At 41.1% G+C, this 16,563-nt stretch overlaps 1 protein-coding gene across 1 annotated transcript; it reads right to left on the bottom strand.

Moving 5' to 3' along the window:
• Nucleotides 1–692: 692 nt before the first annotated feature.
• LOC132404289 (extracellular calcium-sensing receptor-like) lies at nucleotides 693–13,402 on the bottom strand. Its single transcript, XM_059988466.1, has 6 exons — nucleotides 13,299–13,402; nucleotides 10,907–11,198; nucleotides 3,039–3,875; nucleotides 2,705–2,932; nucleotides 1,687–1,810; nucleotides 693–1,597 (listed from the first exon to the last, which is right to left on the bottom strand). The coding sequence occupies exons 1-6, from the start codon at nucleotides 13,310–13,312 to the stop codon at nucleotides 693–695; spliced, it is 2,400 nt and encodes a 799-aa protein (XP_059844449.1). The 5' UTR covers nucleotides 13,313–13,402.
• Nucleotides 13,403–16,563: the final 3,161 nt, after the last annotated feature.

Here is a 16,563-nt window from a genome sequence, read left to right as displayed (position 1 = left end):
AGGTTTATAATGACAACCGTAATTTCAACTGAGTCCTGAGGAAATAGAGACATTGCAGTGTTGTTTCGGTTGCACATTGTTGTGCATGAAAATTGACAGTTGTCGAGAAAGGAAAACCACCCCGTCCAGCACGAACAAACATTCTATGTTTCAAAGTCACTTCGACCACGTAATGCCCCAATTTGTTGTTTGGTCTGAAAAAAAAGAGTCAACTGAACCTCTTGACCATAGCTGTATGCCTTTATGCATTATGTTGCTGCCACAATATTTGCTGTTTGGATATTTGCATTCATTTGCAATGTGGACCTCTACATAGAATAAAGTGGTCAATGAGTGTATTTTCAACGAGAGGGAAATAGAGGAAGTTTTAACAGAGAAAAATATATGTTTATTTTCCAGTGATAACATTAAAACGTTCAATGAAAATTCTCAATATTCCCCAATTCTCCAATTCGAATCCTCGATGTATACTTTCCATGAAGTAGAACAAATTACTAAAACGGACACAACCACACAATCTAACTAATTATTATGGATATTATTGATCATCGTGACTGCATTATCTCTGTAACTTTTACACTCCATTCTGATATGAACAGTATACAACGCATGTTTTACCAACATATCGCCTCTTGCGACGATAGTATTTTAATAGCAAATAGACCGCACAATATAAATGCTGCATAACGTTGTTATGAGAACGCTTTTCCCATCAAATGTTTCTTTGTATTTCTCTCCGGCTTTAATAATATGATGTAACATTTTGGAGCAAAGATACAGAAAAATAAGCCAAAGCTGGAAACCAAAATGGCAAACACTTCCACAGCCACGGTGAATTTCCCGGGAGAACTGACATAGGCTGGAATGAAGGATATCCAAACAGCGCAGAAAATTAGCATGCTAAATGTGATGTACTTCGCTTCGTTGAAATTATCCGGCAAATTTCGTGCCAAAAAAGCAACTACAAAACAAACCATTGACAGACACCCAATGTAACCCAAGACGCAGTAAAATGCTACTTCGGACCCCACGTCACACTCCAGGAGGATCACTTCGTTCGAATAAGCCATGTTTTTGACAGGGAGGGGTGGGGATTTGATCAGCCAGACAGTGCATATTAAGCATTGTAGCAGTGTAAGAATAAACACAGTCAGGCGTTGTTGTAGGGGACCAAACCACTTGGTGACGTTATTGCTGGGTACTTTCGCCTGAAATGCCATCACCACAACTATAGTCTTGCCCAAAACACAGGAGACGCAAAGGACGAACGTAACGCCAAACATGGTGTGGCGTAACACACAGGACCACGTTGACGGCTCGCCAATGAAAGTGATGGAACAGAGGAAGCAAAGACTCAGTGCGAGGAGAAGAAGGAAGCTAAGCTCAGAATTATTGGCCTTCACTATCGGAGTGTCTTTGTGATGCAAGAAAATGCCACCTACCGTGGCAGTGATGCAGGTTCCGAACAGCGCCAGTGTTGTCAGAACAATCCCCAGCACCTCGGCAAATGACAGAAAGTCAAGTTGCTTCTGAATGCATTGGTCTTGACGGTCGTTGGACCAAAAATCGCTGGGACACCTCAGGCACTCAATTGAATCTTGAAGGAGGAAATGAAAAAAATGCTTTAGTAAGCGGACTAGAGATGGATGCGAGCATTTTGGCAATGAAAGTATTATTTGTCCATACCTGTTGTGTTACTAATCGCCCCTTGCGCGCATGGAATACAATCAAAGCAACAAATCGGCTGTCCCTTCCAAGCTGCTTTTCTTGTTCCAGGGGAACAGCTGTTTGAACAAACTGCCCGAGGAACCTCGTGGCAAAGAAAGAAGACGTGTAAGGGTTTTTATTTTCAAAGAAATATCGGGAGTGGGGTGTAGAAGTGTAAATTAAGCACAAACTGGAGGTTTAATTTGAGGGGGGAAGATATATAAAATGACTTCTTCAAACATAATATGGTGGTTATATGTAACAACCTTCTGAAGGAAGTAGTTGAGGCAGCTGGATGAACGACATTAATAAGGTATTTGGACAAGTGTATTCCAAAGAACGGAATAGAGGGTAATGGGTCAAATATAGGAAATAGGACGATCGTTGCTCTACGCCAACAATGGCATGTTCGTTCTAAAGACCATTTTTCGCTCTGCCGTGTGGGTCGAAGTTGCTGAATTTGATCTTACATGCACAATGGTATCTATAGAAGTCACTAACGCACGTGCTGAATTTCCTGTCAATAATTCAGGGAAAGTACAATTGAATATCAATATGATTGGTAATAAAGAATGGCATTGAAATGACATGTCTAACCCGTTCAGAAATTAGAGCTGAATAGAGATAGACAGAGAGATCGATAGATGGAGGTTTAATTTGTGGCTTTGTGTGTGTGTATGTGTGTGTGAGAGAGAGAGAGAGTGAGAGAGACATAAGGAGAGAAAGGGTGAGAGAGAGAAAGAAAAAGACACAGACAGACAGAGAGTAAGACAGTTATGTCATGAATAAGAACAAACATGTATACACTGAGTGTTTGATTACTACAATATTATGGAAGCTCGATTTCATGTACGTATATCAATCACACCGTCGTTTGAAACTGGAGGGCTGCCTGTAGTTTCCTTGTTCGATTACAACATCAACTATGTTACCATAATACAGAAAAAAATGACACTTAAACATAAAAAAACACAACAGCCACATTTTCATACATTACCTTTCTGCGACCATCTGACCAAACTATAGATCCCTCATTTATTTTGACTTGCTCGGCTGAAGGTGCGGATCCATCATAATGTCCAACTGTCAAAATAATGGCATTACCCTCGCTATTCACCTGCCAATTCACGATATCGTACTTAGCCATAGTATCCCCGTTTTCGTCGAAATTTACCCTTTCTCCGACTTTAGTTGTGAAATTTAGCGATTGCATGTAATGTAAAACCTAACAGAGGAAGACACAGGCGATAGAACATGGCATCGCTCACCCAACGTTTACGTAAACAAACAATTTTAACTAAAATTCGAATTACTTGATCAGTTCTACGTACCTGCCACGGCTGAAAATTTGAAATATTTGCGCAAGACTGCATGACAAATGGACCTTCGCCACTTTTACAGGAGAACATATTGTGAAGTGCGTGGGCTATGGAATAAGTAGCCTCATAAACTTTGTTGGTCACCCTTAGTTGGGATGTGTCAGTATAGGTGTTAGTCACAGACTTTAGGTTTTCCGTTCCTGTGCATTGACGAGACTGAGCCGTGGTAGTTTTGCTCCCTGTGCTGTTATCTGTTCTTTTCAGGCTGCAGCCGAAGGTCTTTTCCCAAAATTCTTCCACTAAAGGATTACCGGGATAAGCAGACGGATGAAGACGTGTTAAGAATTCTTTGAACCCCGGGATATTTACCTTACGGATGGCAACACCGATGGCCCCTGTAACAAAGCTTTTGTTCTCCTCTGGAGACAGAAGCGAAGTGGCGATCCATGCCTCACTGCCTACCCACTGGATGCCAGAAATGTTCTGTCGAGCAATTTCCCTCAATAAAATGGTCATATCGCCTTGAGCAAGAAAAGCAACCACGACTTTCGTGGATGCTGTCTGTATAATGCGGATAACACGAAGTAACCGTTCTCTCGAATACGTCCTGTGGAAAGATTCGGCGAAGGCAATGCAAACCCCAAGTTGCTGAACGGTCTCAGTGAAGGCCTGCATCCCAAAGTTTCCATAATCGTTGTCGCTTCTTACTGTTCCGATCCAAGTCCATCCAAAACGCTTCACAAGTTGCGCCAATGCCTTGGTCTGGAAGTAATCGCTTGGGATCGTTCGAAAGAAGGAGGGGAATTCTCGCCGGTTGCTGAGACAGGCACACGTGGAGAAATAACTAACCTGGTCAGAAAGCACAATGGAAACAGAACAACAGCGAAATTAATCCGATCACGCGGGTAACGGGGATGACGGGGCGAAGACAGCATATTACAGCTAGCATATTCCACGCCATTAGAGTCATAGACTTTTCGACCTTACTTCTCTATGACAAGCAACATATCCATTAATCTAGAACCACATAGCTGAATTTAGCCCATGTCCACTTAAATCTTCTCTGTCCAGCAGTGTTCTAAATGCTGTCATTGTACCTGGCTCAATAATTTCTCTTCTCTACACCTTTCATCTGTCCGTTGCGCTCTGTGTGAAAAATGTGGCCCTCTGCTTCCTGTTAAATCTTTCTTTTCTCCAATTAACTAGTGTCCTGAATTTCCTAATTTCCTCCACTCTGTGTTAAAAGATTCTTTGAATTCGCCCCAGCAATAATATCGTGATTTTATACCGAGAATGGAAGAATAGTTAAAGATCAGGTAAACGGTATGGTAATCCGTGGTGATATTTCAACTCGAGACCAATCACTTTTATCTTCGTACAGCCAGCATTTCCTACTTTTAATTTCGAATTTCACGTATTGTCACCATTGTGGTTTCCGTGCCAATATGAATCATCCTTATTACTTATTACTTCACCGTTATCCTGCATTCTCATCGTTTACTCGCATGTATCATTTCACGGCATACAAATTTTACATGTTTATAATTAGTCTTCTCCGGTAGGACCACAAACTTGTGGTTTTAAGGCTAAATGACTCAATGATCCAGAGGGCTTTGTTGGCTGGAGTAAGGGTTTTTATGCTTTCGCTCTTGATAGGGTCACCCATACCGAACAGGTCAAAGGAGGTGAGGCGGGACTAAGGTTATAAGAGCATAACATCAGAAGACATAGGAGCAGAATTAGGACATTTAGCTCATCGAGTCTGCACCATCATCCGATAATGGCCGATCCGGGACTCATCTCAACCCGATACACCAGCCGTCATGCCATCTCTGTCCATGCTCTGACCAATCAGGAAACGATCAAATTCTGCCTTAAGTATACCCACGGATTTTGCCTCCATCATATTCTGTGACAGAGCATTTACAGATTCACTACTTTCAGGCAAAATAAGTTACTGCTCCCACCAATTTTGAGTATATTCCCTTTAGTTCTGGATACCCCTACCATCGGAACCATTCTCTCAACGTCCACCTTATTTAGTCCTTACAACGTCCCGCAGGTATAAATGAGATTCCACCGCCATATTTTCCATTCCAGTGAGTTCAGGCCCAAAGCTGCCATACGCTCCTTATATGGTAACCCCTTCATTCCCGGGATTATATTCGTGAACTTCCTGCGGACTCTCTACAAAGACAACACGTCCTTTCTGACATAGACGGCCGAAGACTGTGACAATTCGTCAAGAGCAGCCTGATCAGTGTCTTAAAAGCCAAAGAATTATCTCCTTGCTTTTATATTCTATGTCCCTTGAACTTGCCTTCTTACCACTGAATCGACCTGTAAATTAACCCTCTTGGAGTCTTATACGAGAATTCTTAACTCGCTCTGCACGTCAGATGTCTGAAGCTTCTCCTCGTTCAGTTACTAATCCACTCTGCTGCTATCTCGACCAAAAATAGTTATCGTATTTTTCAAAACACTACATTCCGTATGCCACATGTTCACTAGTGTCCAATTTGTCTAAGTGCTGCTTAATACTACTGAGTATTTGTCTAAGTACTGCTGAATCGGATTGCTTCATCAGCATTACGCTCCCATCCACCTACCTTCGTATCAGTCGCAAACTTTGTCGGAAAGCCATCAAATCCATCTAATACATTGATAAGCAACGAGAAAAATAGCAATCGCAATACGGACTCCTGAGGAACACCGGCCGTGTCCGGCAACCAACCAGAAAAGCCCTGTTTTCCCTTTTGCTTCTTCTGGCCTTGCTAGCTGTTCTGTTATCCATAGAAGTATCGTTCCTTTAAAGCCATAGGATTTTATCTTGCAAAGCAACCTCATGTGTGGAACGTTATCAAATGCCTTAAGAAAATCCCAGTAAATGACATTTACTGACTTTTCTTTGTGCACTCTACTTTTGCTTCCTTGAAAAATTCTAACGGCTTTGCAAATGAAGTTTTCCCATATCAAAAATCATGCTAAAGTTTCCTTTCTTTTGCCTTCTGCCCCTCTTATGGAGTGGAGTAACATTTACAATGTTTCCGTTTTCTGGGTCCATAAAGAAGCAAGTGATTCTTGAACAATCATGACCAATGCAGCCGCTATCTCTTCAGCAACCTCTTTCAGGATTCTGGGATCAACTCCATCTGGTGCATTTGACCTCTCAAATTTAATGCCTAACGCGCTTTCCTTTGTAATTGCAAAGGCTCTCATTCCTATTCCCTGGCACTCACACACTGGTGGCACACAGCTAGTGCCTTCTTCAGTGAAGACTGATGTAAAACACCCAAAATGTTGATGTACCATTTCTTCCCCCACCATTACTACCTCACCAGACCCATTTTACAGTGGCCTATGTCAACTTACATCTCCTCATTACTCTCTACATTGCTGAAAATACTTTTGGTATCCTGCTTTTTCTCATTAGCTTGTTGCCTTCATATTTCGTCTTTTCGATTGTTATTGATTTCTTGTCGCTTTTTGTTGGATTATAAAAGCTACACAATTATCCAGCGTTCCATCACTTTTACTACATTATTTGGATTTCCCTTCGCGGCTTTGCAGTCCTGGACTTCCTATGTCAACCACAATTGCCCAGCCCAGTCATTTGATAACTTATCCTTCATGGTGACATATCTATCGTGCACCTTCTGACTTATTCCCAACAACGTCAGCCTTTTCTGTTCTACCGTATTGTCGCTGGTATTGTCCACCAACCCACACAGGCAAGCTCCACTCTCAGGCCATTTTAATTCCGTTTATTCTGTTGCGACACTGATACATGCGATCGAGGCTTCTCCCTCTCGAACTGCAGTATGAATTCAATCATATTATGATCACTGCGCTCTCAGCTCCCTCTTAAGATCTGTGGTATTACACAACACTAAATCTAAGATAACCTTTCCCCTAGTAGGCTCAAGCACAGGCTTCTCAAAAAAGCCATCTCTTAAGCATTCCACAAATTGCCTCTCTTGCGATCCGTCACCAACCTGATTTTCCCAATCCTTTTACACATGGAAGTCACCCACTAATATTGTGTTATTATACTTATTAGCTACTGTTTCCAGCTCACTTTGCAATCTCAACCTTATATCTTTGCTCCTATTTGGAAGCCTATATATGATTCATTTATTTTATCCTTACAGTTTCTTAATTCCATCTAGAAAGACTCAACATTCTCTGACGTCATGTCACCTCTTTCTGAATATGTGACTCCATCTCTTGCCAACAGTGCCACACCACCGCCAATGCCTTCCTGTCAGTCGTTTGATGCAAAGTGTACCATCAAAGATTGAGGTCCCAACTAAGGCCACATTTCTGTCACGACTCATTGATCCCCACACCGTCACACCAACCAGTCTGTAATTGCTCCATGATTTCATCTATGCTATTCCGAATGCTACGCACATTTAAAGACAAGACCTTCGGTATAGCATTTTTTGCCTGTTTAAATTTTGTCTGTGTCTGCTCTGTCTGCATTGGTACACAATCACTGGCTTGAACATCGGTACATTCACGTTACGTCAATTATCTACATGTAAACCCCTTGGCTCTCCTCAACTCCTTCATACTGTTTCCCATTCACTGCCATATTCTTTTAAAACGCGTCCAACAGATCCAGTAAATCTGCCGGAAGTGTATTGGTCCCGCTCGGATTCAAGTGTAACCCAGCCCTTTGTGCAGAACCCACCAGTCCCAGAGGAGGTCCTAAGTATCCATTAATCTGAATATCTGCAACAGAATCCAAATTTTCAGCCACATAGGTAGCTGTCACCTCATTATTTCCCTAATACGAGTAGCCCACTGGTCCACTCAGTTCGTGAGTTCAGGCAGGGTTAACAATCCTGACTGCTCACATACATATCTTAAGAAAACAGTAACGAAAAATCCTTATACATCTGAGTGCTACAGTATTCTTTAGAGTTCTCCCTGGATGTGGATAGCAGATAGAATTGAAAACCGAGAGGAAGTTACTGGGACAAGGAAAGAAGCTCTGAACACTGCCAAGGAATTCTCGGGGCCCTAAAAGTTATCTTAAAATCATCCTTACGATCAATTGGAATACCGAGGGATACCTAATGTTGTGCTCTTATTTACGAAAGATGCTACAAATAAAACAAAAAAAATATAGGCCAGTGAACCTGACATAGGTCGTGGGAAAGTTACTAGTAGTTCCTCTGGCATCTGATATATGACTATGCGAATAGGTAGCATGACATCTTGCATTGTTGGGAACGTGTAACTATTCTTATAGAATTTTTGATGACTCTACCAGGAAAGATGATAAAGTCAAAACAGTGGATGCTGTCTACATGGACTTTAGCAAGATAGAGGAAGGTAGGAAATGATTGACATTCTGACTTGCGGCTGGGTGCAATGTTGCTTGTCATCGATAGCAACGATCTTGATAATGTGCGTAACTGGATCAGCAAGTTTAATGATGATATCAAGATCGGTTGTGCAGTGGACAGTAAGGAAATCTATCATACCTTGAAGTGGAATCTTGGACCAGCTGGAAGACTGAATTGAAAAATGTCGGATAGAGTTTAATACAGATAAGTCAAATGTGCTGGAAATGGGTAGAAACATCCAGTGTAACATCCATCACACCCGGAATGTTAGTTCAATAAGGATTGCAGACGAATAAAGGGATATTGAAATACAGGACCTGAATTCGGAGAAAGTGGCGTCACGTGAAGACAGAATCGTAAATAAAATAGCGTTTGGGATAGTGAAGCTCACGAAATAAAGTAAGTGGAGACCATGGCTCTTTTGTTTTATGTTGTATAAGACGTTGGTGAGTCCTAATTTGGAGTAGTGTGTGCTGTTTGGGAAAGATGTTAGTATGATTGAAGTAGTACAGAGAAAAATTACAAATATATTGCCAGTAATTGAGGACCTGAGTTACAAGTAAAGGTAGAGTTAGTTAGGATATTATTCTCTGGAAGTTAGAAAATTCTTAGGAGTGTTCATAGAGATATACAAAAAATGGCCGATATATTGTAAGTGTAAGCGTGCCGATTCCACTGACGTTTAGTAGATCTGCAGCTGGAGGTCATTGGTTAAGGGTGAAGCATGAAAGGTTTAGGGAAAAATAAAGGTAAACTTCATTCAGAGGGTTGTCAGAGCTGCCAGGGCATTTGGTTCATGCGGGCTTGCATGTAAAGTTTAAGAGAAGTTTGTCCAGGTACATAAATGGTTCGGAAGTGGAGGGCTATAGGTCCGGTGCAGCTGCTTGGGAGTAGGTATTTTAAAAGGTTTCTCGCCGACCAGAGAGTCGAGAGACCTGCTTATGTGCAGTACTTTTTTATAACTCTGTGACTCTATGGACCAAGAACAAATTTGTTCAATAAGAAATAAGGCTAGAGGACTTCCATTGCTGCCTTAACTGCCACTGCCGTAAGTGATAGTGAGTAAAATAAATTGTGCATATTTAAGTTCATTTTATGTATTGCTTGTTAATACTACTTGCCTAATATTTTGTACTTGTGCTGATGCTGCAAGAATTTTTTTCTTGCAAATATGCACACCCGCTGTCGAAGTCATAGAGCACAACAGCACAGAATCGAGCCCTTAGGGCCATATAGACAGTGCCGAATTGTTCGTCAGCTTGGTCCAATCATCTCGCACTTTAGTCCGGTAATGTCTTTTTCTGTTGCCCAAATAAATACAAGCGTAAGGAAAACACATCTCATTCAGCTTCATGTTTAGGTCGCCATCTTGATCTTCAATTGGAACAATTGTGTACTTCCTATTTTTTTATTCTTAACATACCTTCATCTCGTCTGCCGGAGCAACATCATACCTTCTTTTAGCAATTATAATTTCCCTCCTAGGTGTTCCCTGGCATTTCTTATTCTCTTCAAAGGCCCCATTTATTCCTGTCTACACATACTAGCTAAATCTATCATTCTTCTTTACCAAGCTATTTATGTACCTCAGAAATAAGGTTCTCAAAACTGTAGCCTTGTCATATACTCTAACAAGAGCCTATCAACTCAGCAGTCTCAATACTTCATTTTGACGGCTTTTTTCCTGTATGAAAACAACCTTTTGGAATTCACACTTCCTGATTTTCGAATTTAGTCTCCTTTCAGTTCGGAATATCAACCCGAGAACCAATCTCCGTTCCTCCATAATCAAATGCAAACTATGTTTGCGAATGGTACTAACACAACTCAAACTGATATCATTATGATTACCAGTTGGAATCCGACAAAAACCTTTGTCAGTTGACCTGACTCGTTCCGTAACCGTACCTCATCTCTCTATTTAGGACCACTGTATTAAATATGGAATGTTTCCTGAACATATTTGAGGACAGTATCTTATCTAGTCATTCTATAGTTGAGGTTTCTGGGCAGAATCCTTCATCTGGACAGGCAGTACACAGTCTCTCCTAAAAAAAGAGAAACTCATTTTGACATGACTATCGAAGACGTACGAGAATTCTAATGTCACTCTAATGTATTTCACAAAATAGATAGCGGGAAGAGGATGAAATGGGAGATATGGGAACTGAATGTCGAATAGAGTGCAGAATACGTGGAACTCTGGCGAGTCTAACGCTGGGCGGAATGATGATGAGATTCGCGGGGCATTCTCGACGGAATAGCTCATTCCTGTGCAGGTTAAAATTAGAAAATAGTGATATCATATAAAGAGAAGTTCATTCGCCTGAAGAATCACGCGACAGCAATAAACGAATATCTTAACATGAAAATCGCGTAAAAGTTAGAAGAATTCAATCAAAATGAAACAATAGAACTACGCGTTATATCCCGGGTCGTTGTTTTACTTCCGTATATCAACTACGACAATTGAAAACAACCAACCTTTAAACTAAATCAATGGCAATAAAAGTGAGAGCTTACCATGGGGACATTGAAAGGACCTATTGATGCCGCCACCGCCAGCGACTGCGACGATCCCGATTCTGCCACGATGGCGGGGACGAGTGAGCGCGGAAGACAAGAATTTTCTAGGGACGTTGACTGCTGTCCGTTGATCATTTCGAAAGTAGCTTTCACTGACAAACGGGCCAGATTGCATGAATCATAAATCATGTAGCCCAGTGTAATATTTGGAAGCAGGATAGGACTCCTGTTTACCTCTTCAATCGCAAAAATCATCGCCTGTATGAACTGGAACATCTGGAATTCTAATCTAAAAGAAGAAGAAGATTATTTGTAAACTAGTAAATCGATACCTTATGTTATTATTATCACACAACATTACATTATAGTCTATTAACTTAAAGCAATGAAAAGCAAATTCAGACTGTACAGTATAACTTGAGTTATAGAGGAAGTGCAGTTAAGACAGGCCATGAGGTACAAGGCCAGAACGATGCAGATTTTCAGCTTACGAGTCCATCTTATCGTATTAAGATGCTGTGGAATTGCCCTATTACCGCAGGATGGATGCTGTCTTTGAGCCTGTGGCACAGCATATATAGATATGTTTTCTTTTGTCCTGTGCGAAGAAGAGCAAATAGCTGGGAAAGATTGGGAAAGACTCGATAGCGGTATTATAACGTTCTATGAAGCCCAAAAAAAGTGTACTCATTACTTATTGAAAGCCTAACAGTTATACTTTTTTTTTAGGTATTCACCAAAGAAAATAGAAAACATTTTAGTTTGAGTGTAGCAATTTTCAGAACTCTCGGTCTGTTTTCACATGTCCAACATGTCTGGATGATTAGTTCTCAGAATATGAAGGAACGTTTATCCACTTAGCCCCAATGTCCAAAGAAACTTTGTTCTGAGACAAAACATGAGCCACTGGATGAACCCAGCCAGTCAGGCAGCATCTGTGCAAACAGGTAGACAGTTGGAGCTTCGGGTCAAACATCTGTTGCTTTGTGTGGATCACTGCCATTTTGGTAAAGATGCTACCCACTACTAAAACTAAGTAAAAAATGTTTTCCTTAATTTAGTTCGATTAGACATTGGTTTTAGTAACCTGAACCTTTAAAAAGTAAGTCATAACATAATTTTAAATATGTTTTCTAAAATTTATGATAGTGCTGATTGGTTTTCGGGCAACAGTCACGGGTAATTCGGCACAGAATTTCTAGTGTGTGTCACTGAAACAGAAGTGTTTTAAAATCCAGTCGAAAATCTCTCTGTTACGGTGAAGGAGACTTAAGCTATTTATTAATATTCCAGCATCTAAACAGTAGCTCCGTAGACGATTGGTGTAATTCATTTGTAAATATAAAATTAATTATCAGTATGGGTGTGCAGACAATACCAGTAAAATTATTTTCTTTAGAACTGGAATTGCTTTATTATTGTCATGCGTATCAATGGGCAATGATAAAATTGTCTTGCATGCTCATCATGCAGATTCAATTGCGCAGTATATTGAGTTGAACCAAGGTAAAACAACATCAGTGTAACAGTACTAAAGCAGGAAAACAATAAGTTGCAAGATCATAGCGATATAGATTATGAGGTGAAGCGTCCATCGTAAGGTATTGAGGGACTATTTAAAAATCTTGTAACATCAGGGTAAACATTGTTTTTGAGTTAGATGGTACATACGGTTAGGATTTAGTATCTTTTAGCAGGCAGAAAAGGGGAGAAGAGGTGTATCTGAGAGTGGTGTCTTCAATTATTCTGATTGCTTTACTGAGGATGAATGAAGTATAGACAGAGTCAGTAAGGGGAAAGGTGGTTTCCGTGATGCGATGAGGTGCATTCATATTTATTTCCAGATTTTTTTCTTTTGTAGTCACATGGAATAGCCGTCGCCGAAGGAAGATAATATGCATCGAGATAGGATTCTCGAAATAGTTGGACAACTTCAAGGAAATTGTAGAATACGTTTTGACGCATCGCGATTTCTGATGTGGATTAGGTGGAATTAAAGTTAAAATCGATTTCAAAGAATCCGTTTGTTCCCTTCTCTTTATCATCACAATAAACACACTAAATGCTAGGAGCCGGTGTTATTGGAATCAATTACTGACTTATAATTTTATAGATATGATCCTGTTTGAACATCAGGCACATAGCCTGAAAGTGTAATGAATTCAACCGCGCACTATGTTACAGCACAACCATTCTCGTCCCCATCTCTAGTTAACAAACTCAATAACAATCCAGATACTGTTGGACATTAAGATGCAGACAAGAAAGAGAATCCGGGTTAAGATTGCAGGTGGAAATTTCTACGTTAGAACACAGAAAGACAGAAAATCAAATTAGTTTTAAGTTATAGAGAAAATGAAAGACCCACCACTCGGATCCTTAAACCGACCTTTCACACCTCATAGCCCTCGGTCTGGTTTCAAAGGAAAGTTCCGATTTCTCTATACTTGAATGCAGACCAAAAATTCCGCCGATGTTGATGTCTCCTTCCTTCGATAAGCTGAACAAATCAAACATTTCTCTACGTTTGCATATCAGGCTGCTAGTTGACACTACAGCAGGTAGCAAAAATCCCCAAAGCAGTGCACAACACATATTGATTTCGCCCCGACTCTTGCTGTCAAAGGAACACGCAGTTTTATATTGGAGCTCATGCTTGGGCGATCAATGCTGTTTCCCATGGCAAAAGAAACGACGATCAGGAGGGAATAAGTAGGCAGTTTAATCTAATTTGAGACAAAGACACCGAAACTGTGTCACGCTATACCAACACAAATAGGGAAACATGAATCTAGCCGTGTCGATCTTTTTGTTTTGGAATAAGTGAAATAGCCAGTTAGATACAGCTAATAGCTGCTGTTCATTGATAGCATAGTGACACAATTTCTTGTTTTATTTCTTCGCCTGTCCAGCACATGGTATAGTTTTATATAGAAAACCAATGAATGCTGAATCGGTTAAACCCTCAGAAAATCATTCCCAAGTGTAACCTCTTGGAGGTGGAGAGAATTTGTAGGTGTCACTTTAATTATATATCTCCTGCCGTATTAAATAGGAAAATATGGACGATATTTGTTTCCCACAGAGCTGTAATGAACCATACTGTACCGAAACACACGATTGAACATCTATAACCGTTTATTGGGTCCATCGATAACTTCTGTCTCTATTCCGAATCAAATCAAATCAAGTTCAAGTTTAATTATCATTCAATCATACAGGGCTACCGAATGAGAAAGCTTTCCTCTGGGGCCAGGCTGCAAAGAATTCAGAGCACGTTTAAAATAGGGGAATTGAGGTTATGGGGAACAGTTGGGTAGATGGAGAAAGTGCATGTCCAGATCAGACATGATATTTTGATTGGCGGAGCAGGATCGTGGGGCCATATGGACTACTCCTGCTCCTATTTCTTATGTCGTCCACTTATCTAGATCACAATCTTGAGAAGCATGTGCCGCAAATTGATTGTACAGATCACCGTGAATGCATAACCACTGCGCTCTGAACTTTCTTTCCAACAGACGAACACTTGAAGACAGCAAAATCGCGAGAGGTGAGTCAGGAACAGAACTTGGTCACCACACTACATCGTTCCGGAGTCTTTCTCCAGTGCTGAAGCAGCAGGTAAGCCCGCGGCTTGTGCCTAGTCCTTGGTACAAACGAAGCCGCCAGCACCCGCGCCAACAGACCACGGAAACAGGCCTACGACATATTGAATTATCAATGTTTAAAGGGATTTGCGATCACATGTGAAATTTCCAAGATAATCACCTACGGCTGCACAGCTTACCATCTTCGTGCACCAACTCCAAAGCCTTCATGGCTTCCCATAACATGCAGCAATACGACTTGAACAGATGACATCTCCTCAGTACCCAATGCAGCTCCTCTGTCTCAGTGGCAGGGCCCAGTTCCAAAGCGTCGGCTAACTCTGCCGACAACCTGGACATCTCAGCCAGTTCCTCCGATGAAAGAGCACGTTAGTCATGGTGTAGATTCACAGCAGCCGAAACACTTGGAATACAACACTGTCTTGTGCTCGAAACAAAAACTCAAATCTAACAAACAAAACTGAAACCTTGCTGGGCCCAGATGGGTCACTGCATCTGAAGGTGCAACCATCTTACTGGAAGTGCGTTGACAGAGCCATTTGGCGTATCACAGGAGCCGGACTGAGTTCAGAGGAATCAAAGGCATCGGATTTGGTGCATGTCGGCGGTGTGCAGAGTAACTATGGGCGATTCGCTTTGACGTTTAGCTTGCAAACTTGCCCGATTCTTACTTTCCCCTATCTAGCTATCACTACTTCCTCTCATCTGGATCCACCAACCACTTGCCGACTCCGGTCACTATCTCCACTCATTCCTCAGTAGTCTGTCAATTAAGTCTTTTTCACCAGGATCCAGCTGTCACCTCCCGGCGTCTGTCACTATCCACATTCTTCCAACTTCGCAACTCATACATCGATAGCCCTCTTCTTCACTAGGATCCAATTATCGCCTCCCAGTCTCTGTCAATATTCTCACTATCTCATTCCCCATCTGTCGATCCTTCCTGGTCATTACGATCCTCCTACCACTCCAGCCTCTATAACTACTCCCACCCTACCTTCCAAATCTGCCTATGACTCTCGTCGCCTATATCTCCCTATCACCTTCTATTCTCTGTCACTATTCAAATTGCCAAATGCCTAAATTTCCCTCCTCACCGGAATTCCCCTATCACTTGCCAATTATTACTTCACTCCTTCCCATATGTCTTCAGTCTTGTCAATGCACTCGGTCTTTAAATTTGAATGAATGTCTCCATCCGAAGCGTGGACTGATCACTTCACCGTGTATATGCTGCCTGACTTGCTAAGTTCCTCTTGCGTTTTTATTGGTGCTTTAATGTCCACACACTGTCTATATAAAATTGCCTATAAGAATAATTAATGGAGGACTCACTATATCTGCGAAAGCCTCAACAGAAGCCGGACCTGATCGGATTTTGTGATTAAAGGTCGGCAGTGATCTACGTTACAAACGGATGTAGCTTTGCACTGAATTGAGAAAAGACAGATCAGCCGGATTCCACACAGGAATCGCATCTCCATTTTTGCTTTTGGGAGAAAAATAAACGTGGGATTTTACTCCACATTGATATAATTTGGAAGTGGAAGTTATAAGTAAGTGAGGGTTGTAATCCTCAGGAACATATTAATCATCACTCTTATACATTCTCGGCCACTTCCCCTCTTCCCATCTTGCAGAACTTACAAAAGCTTGAAAAAAAACACTACCACCAGACTCTGTACTATAGTTAGTCGGTGGTATCCTACAAGGTGGATTCGTCACTTCAGAAATTTCCTTCTACACCTTGCCTGGTACATTAAATTTTCATGTAAATGAAATATTGTATTCTATGTTTTCGTATTGATTTTTCCTTTATGTAACTTGGAGGTACTGATATGATTAAATGAACTGCATGCATGGCACACAAAACTAAACGTTTTCACTGTGCCAGGGATCATGTGACCAGAATAAACCAATTTACATATGTGAAATACTGAAATACTACTTTCAATTAAGTGCATTCCAGTTTCTACGCTCCACAATACAGCAAGCAATTTATTGCTCGGTAACGTACAGACTACGATATTTGAGTTACCCTGA

Source organism: Hypanus sabinus, chromosome 2 (assembly GCF_030144855.1).
Source record: "Hypanus sabinus isolate sHypSab1 chromosome 2, sHypSab1.hap1, whole genome shotgun sequence".
Lineage (NCBI taxonomy): Eukaryota > Metazoa > Chordata > Chondrichthyes > Myliobatiformes > Dasyatidae > Hypanus > Hypanus sabinus.
This window is presented reverse-complemented; position numbering and strand designations above follow the sequence as displayed.

Excerpts from the sequence above, each read along its gene's own strand:
- LOC132404289 (XM_059988466.1), bottom strand. Across the intron at positions 3,876-10,906 it reads GTCCTTTCAATGTCCCCATG|GTTAGTTATTTCTCCACGTG; the intron begins GTAAGCTCTCAC and ends CTTTCTGACCAG. Across the intron at positions 1,811-2,704 it reads GGTCAGATGGTCGCAGAAAG|GTTCCTCGGGCAGTTTGTTC; the intron begins GTAATGTATGAA and ends CTTTGCCACGAG.